At 42.8% G+C, this 27,588-nt stretch overlaps 1 protein-coding gene across 1 annotated transcript in view; it reads left to right on the top strand.

Annotated features, from left to right (window-relative positions):
- LOC146866449 (transmembrane protease serine 11C-like) overlaps positions 1 to 27,588 on the top strand; it is a 430,518-nt gene that overhangs the window by 170,208 nt on the left and 232,722 nt on the right. The window contains exon 6 of the mRNA XM_085636517.1: positions 10,862 to 11,022. Coding sequence (XP_085492643.1) covers positions 10,862 to 11,022 — 161 coding nt within the window. The remainder of the gene's footprint in view (positions 1 to 10,861; positions 11,023 to 27,588) is intronic.

Raw genomic sequence — 27,588 nt, 5'->3', positions numbered from 1 at the left:
TTGCCATTTTTATGCTCCGTTGTTGACATGTGTGACCCTAAAGTGCGCTTACCTTGGCACTGGAGGCATGCAGGGGCATGCGTGTTTGTATGAAAGGGCGTTGGCTGATGTGTTCTACATATTTTGTGGAAGTGCAGTCTGTAGCTTTATTACAACAGAAAATGTGCACAGTACAAGGCATTATTTTCTAGTTGTAAGGTAAATAATTTAAGTTTCAAATTTGAAAGTTTGCAACTGCAATAGAACATCATGCTTTTTATATTTTCAATCCTGCTCTGATTTAATTTCCTGTTTCAGTTCAACAGAAGTTCACAAAATGTAGGACAGCCTTACCAAGAAAAATGATTATAACAGATTTAAAACAAAATAAACAAAACGAGTGTTTGATTGGTAAATCTGTCTGAAGTTGAAACATTGATAGTAATAAATAACATATTTGTTTCTGTACAAAACTATATAAGGGAATTTATTTTGAACCAAATGTACTAAATATTTTACCACTTGCAAACCCTGTAATTAACTACTGTTGTAGGTCTGCAGATGCAAACAAGTGTAATATTATTTACCAAGCACGTTTAGAAGTCGGTAAAGTTTTACCAGCTACTAAAATGCATTCAGAAATTAAGCTTAAATTGCAGTTTGAAAGGGGTGTACTTTGGGTGTCCTTTCCAAATTACAATTCCTATATATATATGCATTAATGTTTTTTTACCGTGATAGTGGCCGCAAACCATTGTAAAGTTACCAACTCCCCAGCAAAAAGGAAGCGTTTTGTGAATTGGGGTAACATTTTCAGGGGAAGTAGGCAGTGGTGCAGGGGACCACTACCAACTCTCACTGGAACTTTAAAAAAAAACAAAAAGCAGACCGTTTCCTGTAAGGACATCGAGCTGCATTGAAAAAAAGCTTTTCTTTATTTAAATGCTATCACAGTCATGGTGGCCTGCTTACCCTAGCAGGCCACCATCCCTGTTATTGTGAAAAATCCGAGTATATCGCAATTTGCATCTTAACTAATGACTATTAGGTAGATCAGACTGTGACCCACTTTGACTCCTTATTTTTCAAATTGACTATATAGGATGGTTCACAAAATAAGTTTCTATTTGCAAAAAGCAGAGTCACAAATTGCAACCGCTTTTTGTGAACAGAAAGTTTGTGCATATGGCCCTTCATCCTTTATCAACATTTTCTGAGATTGATTCACAGAGATTTTTAAATTTTCTGGAGTGACTTGCTCCTGATGTACTTGTCTCTTTCCAGGAGTATGTCAAGCCGATTCGTGAAGAAAAGGTTTGCGAAACAGGCCCTCTGTAAACAAAATAAGCTCAATCTGGTAGTACCACGACAAGCGGAAACATACTACAGCTCAGTCAAGTCAAGTCAAATGGTCTTTATTCGGATAAAAATATCCATTCCATTTATTAGTCTTTTTATCGATGTGTTACATCATAAAAGACGATTACAATACATAAAAGAGTACATAAAAAAGAAAAAGAAACACAAACAGAATACATAATAATGTTTCAGTAACCTAAAACCTCTTATTTCTGATAAACCAAACCCATGCCAAAAATTTAGCAACAGCAATAACAACATATTCACTAGGCTCAAATCGCAATATTTCAAGTGCTTCTGACCCTTGTCTTGTTCCCAGAGTACGACATAATGGTTTGAGCCATTTAGCTCGGGGTGCAGCATAAGCGGGACATACGAAAAAGATATGACCAACAGAGTCTGTGCAGTCAATACACCTTTTACAGGAGTCGCAGGAAACACCCTTCCATTTTTTGATAAAAGAGTTGGTCGGAAGGGTGCCTACCCTAAATTGGTGGTAGAGTTTCCTGTCACAAGGTCTGGTGATGGTATCCCAGTAAGCTTCAAGGAGAGGGATTCTTTTTTGGACTAGGAACCTTCCTGTCAAAGACTCAGCAGAGGCTAAATTTAAATGTTTTTGCTGCACCATTGACCAATAAAGACCCTTAAAATCTTTCTTGGAGGGAAAAGGGTTATTGGCTGGGTCGGTCCATAGATTGCCCAACCCCATAGAATTCAGGAGTTGTTTGGTCTGTCTGAACCAGGGGATGTTACCAGCCCCCAGGATGGATCGCACATCAAGAAAGGCCTTGGCATAGAGGTCCAACTCGGGGACTGTCCATAATCGCCTCAAAAAAGCCAATGGCTTGAACCTAGCAATATCATCAAACGAGTGGCAGCCAAGGTCCAACAGGAGCGGTTTGACAGGGGTAGAGCAAGGAAGGCCCGTCAGCATTCTGAGAAATTTATATTGTGCCTTAACCAGAGGAGAAAGATCAGCGTAACCCCAAAGTTCAGCGCCATAAAGGATCGCCGAATTGATCCTAACATTAAAGATTTTGATGGGGGGGCCTATCGTTCTCGACTGGGATTGCTTGTGTTCTTTAACTAGGCAACCAGAGAGCTGAGCAAATTTTAGAGATAAAACATCGATTTGCGGCCTCCAATCCAACTTATTTTCAAAAACTACCCCTAGATAGGTCATAACATTAGTTCGTTCAAGCTGGACTTTGTCCATGGAAACGTGACCCTTCACACCTCTCCCTTTGTTAAAAACCATATATTTGGTTTTGGACACATTGACAGACAAGTCAAAATCAGAGCAAAAATTCGTGAAAACGTTCAGAGCCACCTGAAGTCCAGACAGGGTCTGGGAAAGGAGTAGGGTGTCATCGGCAAACATAAGGAGCGGAATTTTGGTGCCACCCAGCGTTGGAGCGTCCGTCGAAGTGTTGGAGTAATACTGGACAACTCTGTTAATAAACAGTAAAAACAGAGTGGGAGCAAGGACGCACCCCTGCCTGACACCCCTATTGACCCTAAATCGATCTGTAACCTGGCCCTGTTTCCCCCAGCGAACTTGTGCAAAATTATTATCATGGAGCCTAATAATGATATTCAAAAGATCGGCTGGGAACCCTAGCTCAGCCAATACACTCCAAAGTTTCGTCCTATTGACTAGGTCAAATGCTGACCGAAGGTCTACAAAAGCAGCATATAAGGTACCGCCACACAGATATACCGTTTTCCAGACAATCAGTTGAAATTTGAATGCCTGGTCGATGGTACTGATACACGGTCTGAAACCGGCTTGTAGGGGAGAGATGACATCCTCCAGCTCAATCCAGGCCTGGATTCGTGCCAGAATCATTCTAGCGATAATTTTCTGGACAGAGTCAATAAGACTAATTGGGCGGTAGTTCCCCGGGCAAGAGCGGTCACCTTTTTTGAAAATAGGGAGAATCTCGGCCCCCCCCCATGAATCTGGAATATCGGCCCCTCTGGCTACGGCGTTGGCAAAGTGAGCGATGTAAGGCACCCAATTCCCAGGGTCAGATTTAAAGAGATCCGTGGGAACACAGTCCATACCCGGCGCCTTACCACTTGGAACCTTACTTAAAGCCTTTTCAACCTCAACACAGTCAAAAATTAAGGTCGGGAAAAGGGACAGGTCCCTGATTATTGCTGGGGCAGACCCCTCAGCCTGTGAGGAATCCGAAAACTGGGATTCAAAATGTGTCACCCAGGCGTCCGGGGGTACGTGGTTGGTAGGGACCTGGCTATTCTGCGAATTGCCCCACTTAACAATGTGCCAGAACTGGGTTAGGTTCCGGTGTTTGCTGGCAGCCAGAAGGTCGTTCCAATGATCGTTGTCCCACTCTTGTTTGGCCTTGGCTTTAGCCTTTTTATAAATTTTTCTAGCCAATCTGATGTTGTCTGGATCTTTGTTGGCAATAGCGAGTTTTAAATGACTAAATGATTCACGGCAAGCTTTGTTATACCAAGTAGATGGTTTTAAAATAGCAGATTTCTTAGCCTTACAGGGTTTTGAAAAAAGAGATTTAAGGCCAGAGAAAAGATGGTCATGTACGCGTGTAGCATTGTCCACGACGTCCTCAGTGCTCTGGAGAGACTGTAATTCAACCAGAGCACGGGATACCTTGGAGCTGATCTCGGATAATAATGCAACATCCATTGCAACCTTGTCCCAGCGTACACGCCGTTGGTCATTGGTTAAAACGGCTTCCGCAGTCACTGTTTCAGAGGGTTTGATTCTATGTGCTGGACAAAGTGAGAGACTTAAGACCAGCGGGTTATGGTCGCTCTCGGGGCGGTCGAATACCGCCATATCACATAATGTGGTCCAGAACTCCACTTTAACAAGGGCATAGTCAATTCTGCTGTTACAACGTCGGCCATCTGAAAAAGTCATCTTTCCACCCTTATCAGAGGCGGTCCGCCCATTGGCGGCCCTGAAACCCCGCTCCATACATAATCCCATCCACTGAGTGGCAGACTCAGTCCACCTCTTAATAGGAGGGAGATCGAGAGGGGGGATATTTAGGATCGCGTCCACCTCCCAAGTTAGTGAGTCAGAAGTAAGGAGCAGGGGTTCAAAGCAGCAATTTAAGTCGCCCACAATGTAAACATTAGTATGTATATTAATAGTGTCCAGAAACCCATCTAGTTGTATAAAGGTATTAGTACCACGTCCACCAGGGAGGCCTCTGTTGTAGACATTTATAATTAGAACTTCAGGTTCATTGAGGTGTTGCAAAGAAATAATCAATAGATCTGGGCTATCGATGGCCAATTCCTTGAGGGAATACCCAAGGGATTGCTTGACCCATATACAGAGCCCGCCGGACGGACGGCCCCTGGTACCACGAGTAGCCCCCTTGGAAAAATTAACATACCCGGAAAAATAGATCGGGTCCACAGCCCAGGTTTCCTGGAATACCAGGATGTCATGGGTGTTTACCCAACCAGACCAATCTTCCGAGGTTACCCTACTGCTGAGACCCGCAACATTCCACGAGACCAGGGTCAAGGGAAGAGAACTAGAAGGCATGATACACGGTGCAGCAGGGGCGGGGCCCGTAGCAGGCGGATTAGTTGCAATGTTGATGGGGCCCTTAGTTTCACTTTCGGGTGGGCGAGAATCAGTGAGGGTGGGGGGTGGGCTAAATGTTGAAAAAAACGTGGTACTAGTAGACATAGTGTCCAAACCAACTTGTGCCCCCCGTAAACCACCTCTCCCTGTTTGCTCCGTGTTATCTGAACCAAGACAGGCCTCCCGCAAATTACTCGAATTTGCCAAGTTTGGTGACTGTCAGTCAACCCCATCTAGAGAATTCAAAGGGGCAAAAAAGTTAGACAATGGAAGATAGAAATCCGACTTTGTCTGTCGGTAAGAATTCCTATTAACCCTTTCCCAGGCAGTGGGCGAATCACGTGTTGATGCAAGGGAATTGTGAGGATAAAAGTATGACAAATCCACTGTGGATATGCCGGTCGCTCTTGAGTTATTAGGAAAAGAGCGAATATGCCTCACCACCCTAGGGTCACGAAAATTTATAATCACACAATCACCCTCCACTTGTTTGGCTCTATAGCCCAACCAACATACCCTACGTACAGTCAATATTTCAGCCCGTAGCCCAACAGGTAAAGGCCTATTATTATTTAACCAGTGAGTGACTTTGTTCTTCAGCTCACTATGACACTCGGGCTTTGCCTGCGAGAGCCGAGGAACACCGGCCATTATAATTGTATAGGGTTGGGACTCGGGAGGAAGGTTGATCCAAGGGAGATTTTGGAGGGAATCAACATCCTCTAGGTTGGGCTTACTGATGGAGATATTGTTTGTAATGGTGGCAGTGTTGATATTACGATCGGATTCTATCGGGACATTAATGTTGACATGAAGGCTGGGTGCTTCCACGGCCTGTTCGGTAGGAGCAGGGATATTGGGTAATGCTCCATCCAAGAGTGCGTTAGCAGTCGAAGCAAGCCTAGTTTTGTCAACTATATCTAAGTTAGAAGAAGTTGTGGGACCAATAGAAGACACAGCAATCTTTTCCATCAGAGACATGTTGGCAAACACCATATCCTCTATCTTCTCAAGCGAAGAAGCGAGTCGAGTGACTCGCTCTATTAGAGGAAGGAGTAATGATTTAAATAACTTCTCTACTGGCTTCAGAAAATCAGTGGTAATGGAGTCTGCGTTGGGATCGAGGGTGGAAGGGTGCGGGGATCTCAAACTACCGGTTACCGAATGGGGACTATCAAACATAGTAAAATTGGAAGCATCACCGGTATTTGCAGATTTATGTGGGATGGACACTTTAGTGGTTTTAGCACGTTTCCCCTTGGGAGGGGCTCCCGTGCATTTCCTTTTACTCAGGATACGCCTAGGCTTGGGGGCCTGGGTCGATGCTACAGTAGATAGCTGATCATGGGTGGACTGTGGGATGCTGGTGTTATCAATAGTTGGTTCACCACTGGACTCGGGGGTGCTAATTATCTCATGCAGGTCAACCTGCGGGCGGTGAACAGATGTTTCCGGCGGTGCATTTGGGGTATTACCTAACATGCCGGGGAGACGTTGGGGCTGGCAGTTATCAGGCGAGACAGCTATCATAATGTTGCCAAGGGATGATCTTTTGGCAGACAGTTCGAGGGACAATCTTTTTTCCGTTAATAAAATCTCATGTTCGAGAACACGAGCAGCTCTAGTAATAAAATTATCAAGGGTCCCTGTTACTTGACCCCCTATGCTACCCCGGGCTACCTTCCTACCGGACCTTAAAGAGGTCATGATTTGGGAAGAGAGCAAACAAACAATGAGGGGGGGTAACCGGGGAGAATAACAGATGCACCTCTGAAGATTTAAAAAAAAAAAAAATAAGATTAAAATTAACTAAATATGACCAAATCACACTAACATATAGGAGTGCTAGATATGGGCAACAAATACTGGATAAAAAAAAAATAAGGAATTCAACAGTCAGCAGTGACACGTGCACTCACTATAACAGCAAAGTTTGTAACTCGTTACGGGCAACCCTTTTTCAGAGAGGTGGCCCGCCCCGACCACAACCGACCACGAACGGCCACAAACGGCCCGCTCTTTGCCCAGTCTTCGCCCCGGTCGTCGGCCCGCGCGCGTCCCGCTGGCGCGTTACAGGGGTGTGATGTTATTGGCGAGGGCCGTTAACCTGGAGGCGGTACCGGAAAGAGCAACCAGGTGAGGCTAATGAGATTGGCGCTGGGCCCCTTGGTCCTCGCAGTCCCAGAGCAGATCAAGGCAGCAGCCTTCCCCCGTAAATCAGCTTAGCGTCCGTGGAGGTCTGTCAACTCCGAGGCACACAGCAAGAATGGGGGCTCGACCAGGCTTTTATGCAAATTCGAACCAGCGAGCGGCACCCGCGGGGCCGCGAGGCGTTGTTTGGTGCAGGGAGGCGGCTCCGGGAAGAGCAACCAGGTGAGGCTGATGAGATTGGCGCTGGGCCCCTTGGTCCTCGCAGTCCCAGAGCAGATCAAGGCAGCAGCCTTCCCCCGTAAATCAGCTTAGCGTCCGTGGAGGTCTGTCAACTCCGAGGCACACAGCAAGAATGGGGGCTCGACCAGGCTTTTATGCAAATTCGAACCAGCGAGCGGCTCCCGCGAAGCGGGGGCCGCGAGGCGTTGTTTGGTGCAGGGAGGCGGCTCCGGGAAGAGCAACCAGGTGAGGCTGATGAGATTGGCGCTGGGCCCCTTGGTCCTCGCAGTCCCAGAGCAGATCAAGACAGCAGCCTTCCCCCGTAAATCAGCTTAGCGTCCGTGGAGGTCTGTCAACTCCGAGGCACACAGCAAGAATGGGGGCTCGACCAGGCTTTTATGCAAATTCGAACCAGCGAGCGGCTCCCGCGAAGCGGGGGCCGCGAGGCGTTGTTTGGTGCAGGGGGGCTGCAGGTCTGTCAACTCCGAGGCACACTCAATTGTGAGCATATCACTGCAATCTGCCATACACACTCGTCTCTCCTTTCAGGCTCGCGGTCAAGACCAACTGTAGCCATTTCGGTCGCCTGACAGCTCATCCAATATTTAACACTATTCAACGGTCTCGCCAGTCACAATATGTCAGCCACATCTCTCTAACCACTCTTATTCGCATCCATTCCCATTCGCTGCCAGCCACGAAGCGCACTCCATTCACAGTAGAGCATCTGCCCTCGAAATATGATAACCATAAAAGTACAAATCATCACCGCCAATTAGATATAATATACAAGCATAAAACACACACAATAAAAATCGATTTCATGACAATATTGCTGATGACGTGGGTAAAAATGTGCAAGGATGGCGATAAGGAGCAAAATAAATTCAATATACATAACATGTGAGTGTCAACCCAACTTATTTACAATTTATGCAATAGACAATCCAAGAACATTGAATACGAAATCAGTTTTGTCAATGTCAAAAGAAGTTTGTGCAAACGGGCAATAAAGTGCAGACAAATTCGGTGTAAACTCTATATAGACATCAGGCCTGACTATATCAATGTGCAAATAAGCAGTCTGTAAACATTGAATTGGATTAAACAGGAATGATACATAAAATGCAATCTTATGGTGAGTCCATAGTTTTTCGTGAACGTACCGCAGATTGCAAAAATGAACTTACTCTAAGAATCATGACATCACTTCCTAACTGCAATATTTCATTGTATGCCAATTTGTAATCAGTGATAGTATGTGACCTAAAATAAGGAATCAAATACTGTTTGGTGTATCTAGTGTAAAAATTACAAAAGAACAGGAAATGGAGGGTTGTTTGTTTTTGACCATTTCCGCATGGGCAGAGCAAATGCTCTAGATTTTTATTGAAACCAAGTGGGAAGCAGAGTGAGTATTTTATGCTCCCGTCCCTAAGGCGAAAGAGCAGGCTCCTGTGCCATCTTCCAATATTTTTCTTAAGATAATCCTGTAACATGTCTTTTTTGTGACCAGGACTAGACAAAATAGAGATATATCTAGTTATAGATGGTTTACGAAGCTCTGAGTGTTCTCTTTCCCTTTGGAATAGAGCAAACAGTGCCTCTCTCATGGTTTTAATGTTCATGCCCTCTGTATTTGAAGGGTGAAGAAAGATATGTTCCAATTCCACACTGGCCAAACTTTTCCTAACAGCATTAAGCCACGGTATAGAACTGCCCCTATCACATTTAAGGCAATCGTTAATTATTTCCTGAGTTAAGGTTGCAGCCGGATTTTGCCATATCTTTAGCCAGAACAAGGCTGGCCGAGATCTAATAAAATCCTCAACATAATACAGATTTAATTCTTTATGACATATATAGGTGGGTGATGAGATTTGTGCCCCTAAATTCTTTCTACAGAGTCTATTTTCTTCTGTCTGAATACCACTGCAATTTGTGTGCCCCCACACCTCGGCGCCGTATGTTGCAGTGGGTAGGCATTGAGATTTATAGATCTGTATTAGGGGTATCACAATCTCAGCCCTCTTTGGCTGTCGTAGGCTAATAATTGAATTAACTGCCTTGGCGAGTTTATTTCTACCATGGACTACATGTGCTGACCATGATCCAGATTCTGAAAAAATCAAACCCAGGTACGGGAAAGTGCCAGTGCTTTTTAAAACATTGTCTCCTGATGCTATGTGATCAATGCGATGTTTTTTGGGCCCGCAGGACATAATATATGATTTTTTAAAATTGGTGCACAAGTCCAAATCAGCCATAAAAGAAACGAAGCCCATAATTAAAGTGCGAAGTGCTTTAGGTGTGCGGCCCATCAGGACCGCATCGTCTGCGTATAGGAGTACGGGAAGTAATTTCCCATTAATTTTCGGCACATCGCATGTAAAATTAGACAGGGATTTATTTAGTTCATTTATATAAAGGATAAAAAGCAGGGGGGCCAAGACGCAACCTTGTCTGACCCCCCTACCAATTAAAATATCCCCGGAGACCTCTCCTTCATTATTTATCCTTACACGGGCTTTTAGGTCTCTATGCAAATGCGCCAGAAAGTGGACGAGTGTCTTGTCTAATCCGTAATTTAGAAAGATCTCCCATAATCTTGATCGATTTACAAAATCGAACGCTGATGATAAATCCATAAAACCTAAGTACAAAGGGGCTTTTTTGGCGATTGTGTACTTGCCTAGTATAAGGTTTAAATTCAAACACTGTTCAACAGTACCCACATTGCTTCTAAATCCCAACTGACAGGGATGTAAAATTTGATTTTCCTCTGCCCAGTGCCTGATTCTATTAAAGATCACTCTACCCAAAATCTTCAATGTATTGTCTATTAAAGATATAGGGCGGTAGCAGCTGGGATTTGATCTATCGTCCTTCTTGAAGATGGGTACAATGATACTAGTAGACCAGGTTTCCGGAATTGTAGTGTTGGAGAGGTTGTTAAAAACATTACAAAGCAAAGGGGACCAGAAAACAGGTTCAGATTTAATGAGATCAATTGATAAGCCATCAGGACCTGGGGCTTTGTTTCCTGCACTTTGGTTTATGGCATCTACTACTTCAGATATAGATATAGCAACCTTATTGGCTGGGAGCAAAACATCAATAGTTGTTTCTGGGGCTGTGTATATTCTTGCGAAATGCTCCTCCCATAACTTGCTAGATATATTACAATTAATGCTCAGTATGTGGTACAATTTAAATTTGTTTCGGGGAAATGAATCATAGCCAGAAATTTCAACTGCTGAATGACTTTTCATGAATTAATAATAAATAACATTGACTTGCTATCAAATAAAATAGTATTCGACAAAAAAAGTAGTTGCAAACCTAACATGTATGGTGCTTTCAGCCTGCACACAGCTTGTTCGATTGGGCTCTGTGGCCATTTGAACAGAGTTATCTAGATATTTTCACACCTCTGGCCACCTAAATGCTGTTCAAGAAAGCTTGTGAAGAGAGTGTGGTCAGTGATGTGACAAATGTTGCCCTTGCTGTTCTCTGTACTCTATGATGTTGTTAATCTGTTCTTATTTACCTGTGTTGCAGCCCTGGCAGCGTGGTGCCACAGTTTGTGGTTTTGTTTGCCAATACCACCACAGGAAGTGGTGGCACTTTCAAGGAAAGTGTGCAGGAGACACTGCTCCAGACAATACAGACCAACAACACAGGGCCATTCAACATAGATCCTAATTCTCTTCAACTGCAGGGTAAGTGCAAGATTGAATTTACGCTGTTAACTAGTTTTTCTCCACGCATGCACCCTTCATGCTGCCTGGTTCATTTAGGCAAACAAGGTAAGAAGATGTGCAGTATACTGTAAAAACACTGCCTGTGATTTCAATACATAATCCTCATTAGTCTTCACTAGGTATATGTTAAAAAAAAATGGCTGAATTCAATTAAGAGGCTAAAAAATTACATTTTTAGAGCAAAATGTGGTTTTTGGTATCTCAAGTGGCTTTCTTTAAGCAAGGGTGTGCCTTATGTAAACGTCTTGTGAGATAGACCAGGAGACCCGGTCAAGCAGAAAATGCCTCTAGATGAGACTTTTTCTGAGTTAACCAGTCTCTAGCTGGTATCTCAAAAATAACTCTTTACTGTTTCACATCATAGAAAATTCTGGAGTTTTGCAAATTTTGTCGCTCTAATTATAAAGTCACTCAGGTTTATTCCTCATTTGTGAAATTCAGCAATGTGTTTTTTAGCCTACACAGTCAAAGCATTAGTGCACTATAAAGACAAAATAATCATAGGTCCAAAACATCTGGTATATCTATTACTACTCACTCAGAAACATGGCTATTTAGGACAATGAATCCAATAAAACAGGCACACTATTGTTACATGATGAAAAACAAGTATTGACTGAGGCAATTGTTTTAGCTCTATTTTAATATGTGGCTGGACTTTCTCATTGATTTATGAGTGTGGCAAATCAAGTGAAATTGACAATGAGCCCATGGACGAAAGGATGATTAATGGATGGATGATGATTGTATGGATGGATGAATCAGTTAGTGACATAGTGCTTGGATCGATGAATCGTGAGGGAGATTGAAAATGGATGGGTGTATTAATTGCTTGGGTAGATGTATAGTTGGGTGAATGAGTGCTTTGAATTATGAATGGGTGATTGAGTGCATCAATGGTTCACATAGTGGAAAGGGGAGTAAATACATCTCTCCCTCCAGTGCTTCTGTGCCCTAGATCTCGGCTAATGGTTAATGAATGTGGACTGGTGAAAATGTGAATGACACTAAAAAGCCAAGCTAACTTGTAGCCTCTGCCTTTATATAGGTCATAGTATTTCCGTGACACAGCTAAGGCTATCTCCAGCCAGGAACGGTTACATATTTGTGTTTTGATAGTATGCTGGTGAGTTGGCACCTAGAATACATTACTGCTGAGAAAGTTTAGCAGTGATTACTATAGCATTATAGCCCACTGCCAAAGGCTATACTGTTCTTAAAGGGTCCGAACCCTAAGCTGAAGACTTGGCCTGTCACCTGTTCCCATCAAGTCACTGGATTATAGACCATGAGAAGGGGTAAGATACCGGAAGTACTGGCCTGAATGGCACGAAGAGTCACTTCGGACCTTCACAGAACCCCTGTTTGGTAATCTTGGCAAAACAAGAACAATATGCAATATCTTTAGGAAATATTTCTTTGACAAAACATCTGAGGCATTTACTATACACAAATCTAAGATCTGGCAGCTTATTCCTCACTCTGCAAAAGAGGTTCATACAAGCCCAAGTCCTAGTAGGAATGCTGACTGGAGACCAAGAACTGCCGGGAGACAGAGCGGATGGCTGCAGAAGCTGAGTAGGAACTGCATGCCGACTGAGAGGCTATAAGCTGGACGCCAATAGGCAGGTAAATGCAGGAAGTGAGGACGCAGACAAGGACTCAGTATGGGCACACTCAGGAGTCAAAAGGGGGCACATTACCGAAAAACAAACAGAAGTTCTGTATGAAAAGGAAGTAGTAAAGGGGAATGGTGACAGGGAAGGAGGAAAACAATGTCACTGGAAAGCTGAAACAACAAGGAACATTGCAAAGCACCTAACAGGTGCATTTGAGATGTTCATATGTTAGATCTTCCTTGCTTGCCCCAGTAGTCCTGCTCCGAATTCAGAAGTATAGCATTAATGACTAACTGTGCCTGCCTCCATGTTGGCATGTTCCATGTTTTACCTGCCTGGACTTCCTGGAGCGATAAACAAGAACTTAACCCACTTTGGATCTAATGACAGAGCTTCCTGTGTCCTTGCGTCCTGGTGCTTCTTGATATTCCTTACATAATATGCAGCCTTGTCAGATCTGCTTTACCTCTCCGCACATCCAACCATGTAGAGTCTTGTAACCCAGGCGTTGTCCTGTGAATTTAATCAGAATACAATTACCACCAAACAGGGAGTTATAAAAGAGAAATGTCTTTAGAAGGATAAATGTTTGCTTTCAGCAGTGAGACACTGCACTCTTCAAATGAAACTTGCCTCCTTTAAGACATACAATCATCGTCCACTGGGAGCTAGCTTATTTAGTAGGTACTTGTTTGCCGGACAGAAAGGATGCCCAAAAATAGGCAACAGAAACAGATTTTTATACTTTGGACGAGTGATGTGGTCAGAGGCTTGGATGAAGTCTTCTGTCACTACACATGGATACAGACTAAGAGATTGGTGGAATGTCGTTTAGTCACTATTCCTGGACAAAACGTTTGATGAGTGTTGCCTTTTTGATCTAAAAGCAAATATGTTTTTGGAGAAGTTTAAACACACCAGAACTACTTTGAAAGCACTAGATCTAGTATTCCTTTATAAATAATTCTGTATACAGTGTTGCAAATTTAAGGGATTAGGAGCCAAATGTACAAAGCGCTGGTTGTAAAATACTGGTTGTAATTTGTTACCAGAATATTTGCGACCAGTGCATTTTTTTGTGAATCAACCTATGTACTAATAGGTTTGGTCACAAAATTCTGAATCGTAGTGGATTGCAATTCAACCTACTTCTTGAATATTAATGAGGTGGGTGGCAAATTGAGACCCACTACTATTCACAGCATTCACAGGGATGGTGGTTAGCTGGGGTTAGCAGACCACCATGTCTGACATTTCTAATAAAGCAAACTTTTTTTTAAAATTCTGCCTATTTTCCTTACAGGAAATAGGACTGCAATAAGTGCAATTGATTAATACACTTGGTATGGCCCTAAAAATACAAACCTTTTGTGTTTAATAAAATTGTGTTTTTGTTATGTTACAGTGAATCAGCTGAAAAGCATTCTTAAGAAGATAATATCCCTTCATTTTCTTTATGTTTGGCTGCACATGTATCTCTCAGCATTAAAGGTTTAAGTAGCCGGTTCTTGACTATATTTCCATTGTAATGTTGGTCACCAATCTCAAGTCCATTACATATATTATCCCATCGTACTGTTGGTTACCAATTCTTAGATAACCAACTAGTATCTCATTTATTTCAAATTTTCTACTTTGATTTATGCCGGAAGTATGATTTAACCCATTGGACACACCAAAAACCCACCTCTTCAGAATCTGCCTACCATCTTAGCTTGTATCCCTTCCCTCTCCTGCCTCACCCCATTATAAAACTGTTTTCCTTTAACTGTACACATTTACTGTCCAAGCTCTCATTGTAGAGTTACCTACATGTAATTCTTTCCTCACTTTTTGATTACGTATCCTGTTGCCATGTACAGCAACCCCCTGTCCTCTAGGTCTAGGTTCCCACTCTGAAATCGTCCAGTTGTAATTGTAGTACATTAATATCCTAAACAGCAGATTTGATCTTGGTTCTCCTGCTCAAAATACCCATTAATACCAGGTGGGCCTCTGTATAATTGATTACATCATCACCTCATACTCTGTCAGGAAGAACGCATTAGTCTATTCCAAGGATATCTAACTTAAAAGAGTTATTGAAAGGGACAGTTAATGTCATAGGCCTTTGGAAAGAGGATTTATGAAACATTTAGGTAAATTTGAAGTTGATTACTGATTTCGATTCTGAGTCACCCCAAAACCGCTCACAAATCTCAATGCTGGCAGTTCCTCTTCCTTAACAAAAAAATAAACAAAATGATCAGAACTCAATTTGTCACCTTCGCAAAAGACAGAACCAGGTTAATATCTCTGCTTGAAAGGTGAAAGTAGGGCCCAAAGATTATCTAAAGAAAGCAAAACTGCGATCGTATGTGGATCAATTTAAGAAACGCTGCATTTAGGAAAAATGTGCATATATTCTGGGAACTCATTGCCCACTGCAGTGGGACAAGAGTGATATCCCACCCATCTCCATTAGCGAGGATGCATGGGACTGGTTTATTAGGGAACTATACGTGGACAATCCCGGTGTCGACTTCTGTGTTGAAGATCTACCCACCAATTCTGAGATGACGCTAATTAGCTATGTTCCTCCTCTTTGATTGAGACTAAGCCTTCGATTAGGGCAATGCGGGCTTCGGGTGCAATGGGCCCGAATGAAGTCTCGATCTCGGTTATAAAAAGGGAAACAAATCTGTGGGCTCAGGTTTTGCTTCCAGTCTCAATTACTGTTATAACCACTGATCTGTGCCTCCGTCCTGGACCGGAAGTATTATTGTGCCGCTATTTAAGAAGGGCGATCGTAATTTACATGTCACCCATCAACAAATTACACTTCCAGATGCGGTTGGCAAAGTTTCAGATGCCTGTTGAAGCATCTCAATTCTTGGGTCGAGGATAACACGATTATTTCTTTAGAACATACGGGCTTCAGGAAAAATCACTGCACTTTAGATAACATTGCAGCCTTGCTACTCATTGCTGAAAGACATGTGATCAAGAGGAAGTCTCCTGTCTATGCTGCCTTTACAGATTTTTCCACAGTGTTTGATAAGGTTGATCGTCCAACACTGTGAAAAAACGAGCTAATCTTGGGATGCTTAGTATTTTATTGAGCTTGATTTTGGCACTCCACTCTTCAGCTTGGTAACAAACACTGTTAGGTGGGGATCGGGGTTTATTCACAGCTATCCCTTCAAAAAATGGTCTGAAGCAAGGGTGTCTATTGGTGCCCCTGTTCTTCTCTCTCTCTCTCTATATATATATATGAGATCTCCCCAGTTTTTTATCTAAAAGCGTGGGTTTCCTTCCCAGTATTGGGGGTTACCCATTGACCTGCCTACTATACATGAACAACACCATGATATTGGATTTCACCCCTAAAAGTTTAGACTGTCTCCTAGGTGCCCTAACAACAGTATGCCGGAGCACATTTTTTGAAAACTAAATTCACAAAAAGCAAGGTGTTGTGCTAATGACTTATGGCATCTTGGTACACAAAAATTGCAAACAGTTAAATCCTACACCTTTTTAGGTAAAATAATGTCCAGTACACTAATTTACTAAGAACACATATGTTATAGTGTGTGTAAAGCCCAATCACAGGCAGGGGACTATGTTCTTTCTATAAGGCGGTGGACGGCGATATTTTTCCCATCTTCTGTCAGTGAACGGGGCCAAAATTCCACCTCTCTTTTACATGCCATTGCACTAATTGATGTGTCAAAGTGGAGGGTTTTTTTTTATAAGCTTGAAGGGAAAATACTAAGGAGATTCTTATCACTCAATACGATAGCCCCCATCTCTGCATTTAGATTAGAACCTGGTCTGGGGCCGACCAAACCAGTCATGCGCACTCTCTGCCTTTTCTCTATGTAGGCTGCATGCATCCTACATAGAGAAAATGGCCTCCCTGTAGGCGCCTGGCTGGGCGCCATCTCCACCAATCACAACGCTGCCTTTGCAGCGTTGTGATTGGCTAAGGGGAGGGAGGAGGCTGCTTGTAGCTGCTTCCTGTTGGGAAAACGGCAACGCGGGACCCGGCTGAAGCTGAGGCGGTGCGGGACCCGGTAAGGTAAGTTTTTAATTTTTTTTACTTATAACTGGCCCCTACCCGTGGCCTGAGTCATGCCGGCCGCAAGTGAGGTGCCTTTAGTTTGAAACCGGTCATAGGATGCTTGTTACCGGTCCAGGGAGGACCTGGCTTGGCAGTTGGGGCTGGACTGTTCCCATGAGGCACAGGGTCAAGACTGATTTGCATATGGCCAGGTCTAAACTGGGGTGGCAGGGTGAGCAAAAGAATGATGGATTTAACCCAGATCTCTTGACTGGGGGTGAATGTTTTGATTTGTTCTGCATTCCGTCCATCAATTGTGTGTCTTTTGCTTTAGTTTGTTTCTAGCATCGGTGTTGGTATAACTCTTCATGCGCATTTGTCACCGTGAGAAAGTAAATGCTAGCTGACTCTCTTAAATTGCCTTTGTCCACTTCCGAGTGGCCCCAGAAAAGCAGAAAGGAGAGTGAAAAGTTTGAACTGGAGTCTTGCCCAGGGGCCAGTAACAGGCGGCAGGCTGCTTTGAGAAAGCCACACGCCCAAATCCCCAAAGGCCGTGCAAGCCAACAAACGTCCAGTTAGCGGCAATATTTCGGCCAATTCGGGATGGGAATATTTTGACTGCCGGCTGAGAGATGATAAGGCAGCGGTATCTGGGGGCCTAGAGGCACGCTGGAGCTTAGAGGCCTCACGTTGCTGAAGGTCATGACTAGGCAGGGCCGGCTCTAGGGCAGTGCGACCGGTGCTACCACACCGGGTGCTGACACTTCGAGGGGGCACCGTGTTTGGAAGTATTTTATGGTTTTAAAAGCACCTGCTGCTGCATTGCTGGCCTCCTCAATTTTCATACAAAAATAAAAATGTCAAGATAACACTGTGATTAACGTTCTTCCTGGAAAGAGAAGGAGTTTTGTCAAGTGAAAGTTTTAATTCATTTTATGGTAGCATAGAGAGTTAATGTGGCTGCTGCAAAGAATGTGTACCATGCAGATCACAAAGTACATATAGTTTAAATAGGTCAGTGCTTTTGTCAGAGAGATCCTTTTGCTACTAGCAGTGTAGATGTTAAAATCCTAACATGGAACAGCGAGCTAATGACTGTCATCAAAGAGCTGCATGCAAACTGCAAGATATAAATTAGAGCATTACGATGTTTTCCTCTGTTTTTCATTATTCTAATGTTTCAAAAAGGGTTCAATTCAGTAAAAACAAAACCTTATTATTAAATGTAACCCCCAACCATGGGGTTATGTTTTAAATTCTGAGTCTGTGCTTCTCCAGACCAAGCACTATTAAACTATACTGTCTACCAGTATGGATGACATGTGACTCATCTTGTAGTCTTCTGGCTTATGTAACATTTCCTATACTCTGATTAACACACATATGATTGTCTCTGTGTAATGTGTGTGTGATGTAAAGTGATTGACACCCTACACTGGTATAGGTGGTGCCATATAACTAATTAAATACATCTGCGAGAGAGTGGTTTCGGAGACTTGAGGGGGCACTGTTAAAGGATAGTAGTGAGGGAGTCTGTGGGGGGCACCAACAAACATTGTCACACAGGGTGTCACCAGTGCTAAAGCCGGCCCTGTGACTAGGTCTTTCACCGGCACAAGGCTGGAGCCGGGCCTATAATGTTACCCTCAGAGAATTGACCGAGATTGGGTTTCCGGCTTGGCTCTTTTCCACCACAGGGCCATTGTTACTAGTGCCTTTAAAATGGCCTGTGTCTAATCGGACTCGTTCAATTTCGCTCTGTTGAGACTGAATGGGATAATAGCTGTATAAATGCTGTGCACACCACTACTACGGCATTGTTAGAAGTTCTAACCTCCTCGTCAGAGTCGTCAACTAAACTCCACGCACTCACTCTCTCATCCCATAGCCGAGCCTGGCCTCAAGGCAGAAGCACTTGGAGCGGAGGTGCAGTTCGTAAAAAAAACCAAGCATTTGCAATGCAATAGGTCTCGTATTTACACGAGTTTAAGCTATTAGCATTGTAAATGACAATGCATTTTATTTAGGTTTTAAAAACAAAAATAAAAGGCATTGTCATTTGCAATGTCAATATCTCAAACTCGCGTAAATGCGAGACCTATTGCATTGCAAATGCTTGTTATAGGGAGTGTCCAAAATTCGCATTATTTGCATATGCATATGCATAAGTACGTGAAATGTTTGAAATGTTAGACGAAATTACACAGAATTATGAGAAATATAAAACTAGCATTTGGCAGTATACTTGAGCGCAAGATGTGTTAGTGCAGAGGACACGTTTGAGCTGAAAAAAAATCTCCTGGAAAGAAGCAGCCACTCGTGTTCTGGTCGTCTGCATGCTGCCTTTGAGCACGTGCATAAATACGCAGCATGGTGAAATAATTTAATTTCTGGAATTTTGTGCTACTATCGTACCGCAAAATTGCGCCTCGTAACAGCATTTTAACCGTGCCTAATATATACCACAACAGAGTAAATAATAATTAGTATTTTTTATTAATAATTAGATCAATAAAACATCAACTAAAATATGATTTTCATGATATCGTAATCCTACAGTAAAGCATAACTTTGAGTTGAGTCGTCCAGAAAGGTTTGTCGCTGTTCGATAAAGAGAAACATGGATTGAGTTTAGAGTATAATTGGTCTTTGACATGAGATGTGCACATTCTCATTACAACACACAGCTAAATGAAATTGTAAACAGTCCAAATGCAGAGGGAAATAAGGACTCCATGCTTTGCAATAAATAATGCTATCCAATAAGGGACACCCAAAAAACCCAGAAAAACGTATTCTGTGAAGTCTGGAAAGAGAAGGTGCAGCAGGTGCAGTGGCACAGCTGTGTATGTGCGTGTGTGAAAGTAATCGCGATCGCGATCACATCAAAGCGGCCGTGCAGCCCGCGAAAGTGAAAGCAAACGAGTGCTTTCAGGCCTCCAAATGGTGCGTGCGCCCGGCCGACGCACATGCACTGTATTTGGAGGCCTGAAAAGCCACTGTTTGCACTTCCAAAACTCGCTTACTACAAGCATTGGCATAGCCAATAGGTCTCGCTTTTGGGACCTTATAAGTATTTAGATATGCAGCACATTATCCTTAGTGCAACAACACCAACTGTTGCATGGCTAAACACTTATAAGGTCCCCAAGGTAAAACCTATTGGCTACGCCAATGCTTGTTTATTTTATACAGAGTTTTTATAGCACAAACTTGGCCAGAATCGGGTATCAGAGCGCTTTACATAGCACCAGTTGCATTACATGAGGACACATTCATATATGTTAGGTCCTGGGAGATTAAGTGATTTGCCCAAAATCACAGGATGTTCAGCGTCATTGCAGAGTCTCGAACCCAGTTCCCCAGATTCTTGGTGGACCGCCCTAGCCGTTAGGCCAACTCCGCTGCCCGCTAGCGATGTATCTTGCAGTGTGTGCCTTTACATGTAAATATACCAGCAGATTCCCAGCACACCGGGCCTCTTGTATGTCTGTTAAAAAAAAAATGTTGATGAACGAAATAAGCTTTGGCGAATGGTTGACAGCCTGTTGGCTTTGCCAATGCTGGTTTTCAGAAGCCTCTTAAAAAAATGAAAAACATAAAGCACTCTTGTTTTGATGTTGCTAATGCGATGAATTCCTTCCTCCTGAAGGACATCCAGAAACGCTGGGTACTTCTACCAAGTGACACTTTCTTTAAAAGAGATAACATATTTTCTGGATAAAAAAGTTAGACCCTGAGTTAGAATGTTTTCTTTTAATAAAAAAAAAAGTGGCCCTGTATTTCACAAGCTGCAACCAACCACACACTGTATATTCTCCGCAGACATGATTGCGAACTGCCTTGCACACTGACTGAGTTTAAATGACGTGCATTGTTTGGATGAATCTGCGGGCTTGGTCCATCTCTCACAACAAAACCGCTTTATCTGTAGTTCTTGGAAAATCCGGCCTTTGCTTGGCTTTCTAAATGTGGTACTCCACTGCCTGATACTGCCCGCTCTACATATTGTGCATTATGCCGGGCTGTCTGAGAAGGGTTCTGTGTCAGCTATCCTTGGAGCCTACCCCTGCGAGTGATATATCTGCCTGCTGCTATTTGTGAATTTCCCACACGTATCCTTTGGGGGAGGGTTAGTACTGCAGCTGGAAGTCCTGAAAGTGGAAAGGAACTGTGGGGCAGCCTGGGCTGTTATGTGGAGAGAGTTCCTGAATATCACCTATATGCCAGACCCCTGGAATTATGTGACAGGGGAGGACCCAGTTGCGTGACAGTGTTGACTAAATTATGCCTCAAGAAAAGACAGAGTAGTGCAGCATTTTTTGTGATAGTATTACTTCGTTATTTTTTCATATTTACATATGTTAACACTGACTGGGCAAACGTTTCGCCTCATTATTACCAGCTCAGCAAGCAAAATACACTAATTAGCAACAGAAAGTTGACCAGTCAATCTATGCTAAGGGCCTTCCCCTTTCCTGCAACACGTGCAACCACTTCTTTCGAAACACTTGATCTGTGAGTTTTTTTTTAAAAGTCTCCAAATAATGCAACAGCTTATGCGGCAAATGTGGCAAATCCATAATTGTGCGTAAAATGCACGGCCGCAGAATTTCGTAATTGGAGTCGCTCTGCCTACACGTTATTTATTAAGCACTAGTCGTGAACTGTATATCTGGCTCTCTGCAAGGTGGAACGTTGTGCACATATGTTAGTATCTGTATAGGTATAGGAACAGCTCCAGAATCTGCCATGGAATACAGATAGACTCGCGTGGAAGATGTACAGATACAATAAGTAGGACCGACTTTTCGCAGGCTTTACTGTAGTGCTGAATTTTGTAGAGCTAGATATTCAGAAGTACAACCCTAGACGGACGGATTCCCCTAATTCAAACATATTACAGGAGAATAAAAATCGAAAAACTTGCGTGAATGATCTCTTCTGCCCCACAGCCTGCAACAATACGACGTGAATTTCATGTCCGCAGGAAATAGGGGTATACGTTATGTGCATGTGCACACGTTAACATATCACGTTAGCCTTCGTCCTTCACGAACATGGCCTGAAACGACCCATTAGTGCGTCGTCATAGTTTACAGTTTTAAAGGAAAGCTGGCTGATATTAAAGTTATAACAAGCGCGCACTGAAGTTGACGAGGAGGGAGTGGGAGGGAGGAGTGGGGGCGGGCACAGTGCTGCGGCCGCAGTTGTAAAAGGCAGGGAGAGGGTGAGATTGAGAAAGGGAAAGATAGGGATCAAAGGAAACAATAACAAGCAGGAAGGGGGTGGCAAATGGTGTGCACTTTGATGTCCTCAGTGGCCGCACGGCTCACTGAGAACATCAAAGGGGCCGCGAAAGTGAAAGCAAACGAGTGCTTTCAGGCCTCCAAATGGTGCGCGCGCCCGGAGGGCACACATGCACTGTATTTGGAGGCCTGAAAAGCCACTGTTTGCACTTCCAAAACTCGCTTACTATAAGTCTCGCCAGAGCAGCGCTAAAGCGCTGTCTCAGACGAGACCTAAAAAGAGGTTAAATAAATTGCAATTAACACATTAATTAATTTAAGGCCAGACAAACTAGTTAATGTATTTATTGCGATTTATTTAATTGTGTGTTTTTGGTTGTGGTCACTGGTTGAACATTGAGCGTTGGCAGTGGCAAACACTGCATGACTTGGCCGCTCTATTATGAAGCCATTATGAAGCCATCCGTAGAGGATGTGGTATAATGACTAGAGCGGCCAACCTTGAAGCTGGGGTACAAGGGTTCGAGTCTCGGCGGGAGGCTCAACATCCTGTGATTCTGAGAAAATCAGCAAGGTGAGATTTAAGTGATTTGAAGTCACTTAAATCTCTCCTTGCCAAACAATCAATGTGCCTGTCTGTTAGGCAGTGCAGCTGGGGCTCATGTAAAGCACGCCGATACCTTCGGGTCGACAAAGAAACAGCATGATAGGCCCCTTGGTTTGTTTCTGCTGATGGTATGCTGCTCTGTTTGTCAAAGAGACTCTTCCTGCGCAATATGCCGTTTGCCACCACCACGGCATTCCACTGATTGCAGTGAGTCAGGGAGAGAAATGCACAGGGTGATCGAGGCAGCGTGGCGTGTAAGAATAGCTCGATGGCAGAGCCCATGCTAAATGACATTGCAACGTTAACTTAGCCTGCCTGTATGTGCAGTCCGTTTATTATATCTGTGCCGGTGAGAGGTGTTGGTACGTGTTTATGCTGCTGAGAGCATGTGTGACTGTGGATCTGAATGCATTAATTCATGGATTGTGCAAAATGTTTCACTGACTAGCGTGTGTGGGTTACACTGTGCTGTCAGGTTTGCAGGAGATTGCCTGAGCTCCAAGGGAACTAACTAGCACAATACAGTAACTGGAGCCCATCAAGAGGTCGGTTGGCACATGACAAGCACCTGGGGTATATCATTCCATTAACTGGAATAGGAAAAAATATCTGTAGCACGTTATGGCCATTGATTACCTGGAGCACATCACGGCTTAAAACGGCATTTCAGGCTAACGCTGGCACATTATATCCATAGAATAGTTAAAAGGGGATCCATGGAGTACACTATGGCTCTAAGTGTTGTAAGTCAGAGGTCTGATACACATCATGGCACTAAATGGCTGACGGGGTATGAGGGACACACCATGGGGTTGGTTGGCAAATGGGAAATCCCTGGAGTACATCATGGCATTGGCGGAATAAGCGGGAAACATGAGACGTATCCTCGTGGCACTGAAGGATCTGTGGTGGTTAATTAGTTACATGAAGCGTATGTCTGCCACATTATGGGGTAGCTGTGCATATGATGACAATGACTGGTATGTGATGTGACACTTTAGTATATAAAAGCAATGGCAATCATTGATGCAGGCTGTTACTTATTAAAAATAAGTAGCATATGCCAAAATAAATTGAGTGTATATCCTAATGAAAAGTGATGTCATTCTGTGGTTATACTGAGTAAGCAGATACCTAAATCATTATCATGTGAAATATTTTTTATTTATGTCATAACTAAGCTTTCACAACTACCTTATTAACCTTCTTACTTTCTCAAATTTGCTTGAAAAGGCACCATTTGCCCTATCTTTTTTCAAAATGTTCTCAGGGGAACTAAATATTGCTCCATTAAATGTTGTAACTTCTAAATGATATGGCACTCAAGTAGGTCACTTTTGCACAAACAGAAAATAGGATTTGAAGCCTGTTCTATTTATATGCTTCGCTTTTATATCGTCAGAAGTGGCTGAGGCCCCTCTTTTTAAGATTTTCTGCTCGCACAACTGCAGAGGATAAGTATATTCTTGTTGGAAGTTTAGATATTCCCCATATTGGTTCCAGCGACTGGTACTAACTATCAGAGTGGTGTAGCGTATGCAGATATAGAAGAGCTAAGCCTGGACTTCATGGTACTTTAGGAATCAGTAGTGATATGCACCTTTAGATTGTCAGATTTTTTGGAAAGAAATTGCAGGGGATGGTCGAAAAATCTAACGATGCAGATGGTGTCCTGGATCATGAGGTAAAGGGCACAATATCCTTATAAATGTGGAACCTCCTTTGGGCGAGTCAATGTGAAATTAGAAGTAATCCTTCCTTGCTCTGGCAGATGTTTATATGCAGCCTCTTGAACCTAATGGTTCAAAGAACTGTAATTCAAGCTCTATTCATATCCAGATTGGATTATGGCAATGTGTTGTACCTGGGTGCGGTTAAGACTTCGGTCCATTGTATGCTGATTGTTCAAAATGCTTCTGCGAGGCTGCTTTTTCGCAAACCAAAATATGCTTCAGTCTACCATTTGTTTCAGGAACCGCACTAGCTCAAGGTCTCTAAACGCATGGAGTTTAAAGCACTGTGTTATATGTTCAAGGCCAGACAGGGCTTGGTGCCATGATGCATTCAGGAACTGGTAGTTACTTATCAGCCTACTCAATCCCTGAGATCTTTGAGTCAAGCTTTGTTTTTTGTACCAAGGTTCAGTCTAACCATATGAAGGGCCGCTCTTTTGCCTACTTTGGTCCAAAGTTGTGGAATTCTCTGCCTGACGCTCCTAGAAATTGCAATTCATTATTTATCTTTCGGAAAAGTCTGAAGACCTGGCTATTTTAAATCTTTGTTTTGGGACACCCCATCTGGATCTGTCCTGCTCCGGTAAACCCTTCAGGGTAGCTGTGCACATTACAAACAGTTAAATAATAAATAAATAATGATCCTGTCAGTTTGTGTTATCAGAACATAATCTGGATTTATGCCAACATCTTTCCAGCACCATTCCTATGCATGCCATGATGAAGATGAGAGCTGTAAACAAGGTGTAATTAGAATTGTGCAAGCAATTTAGAATAGAACAGAATTAATAAAGTGAAATCAGGAAGAGATACATAAAAATCCATAGACAAGACCCCGCTGATCAGCATGCAGAATAAAGGGTAAGAGAGCCAGTGTTGCAGCATGACTTGAATATGTTGAATTCTCAATGGAGTCATGTTGAAGCAAGGAACGTAAATGAACGATGGATGAAATGCATATATTAATTGCAGTCCTGGTAATAGATTGGGTGTATGGAATGGTGGCTAGACAGTTGAAGTACCAGGCTGCCCTTATGTCTCAAATTGATGTTAGTGGATACAGAGAATTAAATTAAACATGGGTACTGGTAGAATCAGCCATTGATGTTAATAAGTGAGGATTTGGAGAATAAACATGTGCAGATGGGCTCAGCCCAAGATGGCCCCCCTGGTTGTTGAGATGTTATATGCAAGAACTCCATGCTTCTGATTATTGCTTGACCGCATCTGGAAGATGCAGAGTAGCCTTAGTTTTGTTCTGCTGCTCACAGTTAGCTAGGTTGTTATTTTATGTGTAAGGTGATGTGACAATTGTCGATCCAGATTGTAAAAACGACACCGTACCACAAATGCAACAGGTACTATTTGATTTCAAAGAAAAATACACAGAATAAAAAAAAACTCTGCCAAATTGCATTAATATGTGAAGACATAAACACCTCCTTATAACTAAATGCAGAAGTTGCTCTTCAGCAAATAAATAACAAAACAATGGCCAAGTGTTTCTCCATTTTCTGCTTTCAAATATTTTATCTATAGTGGCAGCCAGGAGAAGACAGGGCACACTCCGCATGTAATTTAAACTGTTACTTAAATTCATGAAGTCCATAAAGTCTTGGGGCCATATTAAAGCACGGCGTTAAAATTATCGCCGCTTTAGCGGCAGAAAACTGCCGCTAAAGCGGCGATAATGGGCTTGATAATATACCGTAGAGAATTCCAATAGAAGCCCATGTTCACACCAGAACATGGGCTTCTATGGGAATTTTCAAGGGCATATTATCAAGCCCATTATCGCCGCTTTAGCGGCGGTTTTCTGCCACTAAAGCGGCGATAATTTTAACGCTGTTTCCTGATAATATGCCCCTTGGTGCTTTGAAGAGGAAGGAGTGGCGAAGTAGTGGCTGACGATTTGCTTAGCAGGAAAACCTCCCAAGAAATTAAATAACGGTTCCTCGAACACTCTTTTCATCCAGTTATCCAAAAGAAATAGCAGTATAATTCACCTAGAGTATTCTGGAATCTTCTTTCAGTATTACATTCTTGCCAACACGTTTCATCATTACCTGACTTCATCAGGACTAGATAATCACATAATATAAATTACTATGTAATATGTATATTAGATATATTCTAAAATGTTGTGTTCAAGACAAAAGAGCAAAAAAATCAGAAGAACATTCCAATCCAGTACTTAATCAGTGAAACCTTCACCATGAATAGGATTTTTTGTTAAGTGTTAAAAGAACACAAGGCAAAACAATTTCATTACAATAGATTAGAATAAAGAAACCACACAACATCATGTGTCACAATAAACAGGTTCACCTCCCTATAGTGAGAACAATATATGCCAGTCGTGCACGTGATTAGAAAAGCAAGCAACTCCAAATTAAATGCTCAGTAATGCCCTCCATATGTATTCCTCATAACATGTTCAAAATACCATTGCCTCCTGTGTTTGTGACAAAGATGCTTTTATACGTCTGGGTTTAAGTACTAAATAACTCTTTATTCTCAAAAAATGTCCAATTTACAAATATAATACTCTGTGTGTTATTTTAGCCTGCCTTGGATGGGTCTGCATGGCCGCTGAGTGTTATGTTTCTGTTTTTTCCAAATATTGTATTCTTTGGATAAAAGATGTACGTGAAACTACTGCAGTAAGGCTGTGCATTTAATGGCTGCAACTTGTATCAAATGTCTGCAAACAAATCTTGGGTAATGTTATCTATCATTTTTGTAGCACACAACTGCCATTTGTGTGGTATTGCCTCACTCAGCCTATCCTAAACAGGCATAGGAAGACCTTCACCATTGTTTAGGGATTGTGTGGTTACAGTACGTCCTTTGTTGGAAGGGGTAGACTGCTGGCATGGTTGGTAAGGGAGTGATTGTAGTATGTCCTATGTGGGAAAGAAAAGCCTACATCATTGGTTAAGGAGTGTGTGGTCACCATATGCCCTGCAAGGTTAAGGGCAGACCTGTATGATTGGTTACAGTATGTTCTATTCTGAGAAGCACTTATATAACACGTAGCTACCCTTAGGCACCGCAGCGTTGATAGTGCGGTACAAACTGTTAGAGGATCTTAGAAGGAGCTGTTCTGAGAAAGCCAGGACTTTAATGATTTTCGAAAAGGGAGTTCCATTTTTTTCTGATCGCAGTGAGTAGGGAAGACTATTCCAAAGTTTAGCTGCGTTATAAACAAAGGAGCGCCCTCCGTATTTTACCCTTTATACTAAGGGCACTGCAACAGAATGTGCATTAGAGG

The sequence above is a fragment of the Triturus cristatus genome, chromosome 2_1, assembly GCF_964204655.1.
Source record: "Triturus cristatus chromosome 2_1, aTriCri1.1, whole genome shotgun sequence".
Taxonomy (NCBI): domain Eukaryota; kingdom Metazoa; phylum Chordata; class Amphibia; order Caudata; family Salamandridae; genus Triturus; species Triturus cristatus.
Note: the sequence above shows the minus strand (reverse complement) of the source record. Positions and strands in the feature narration are given on the sequence as shown.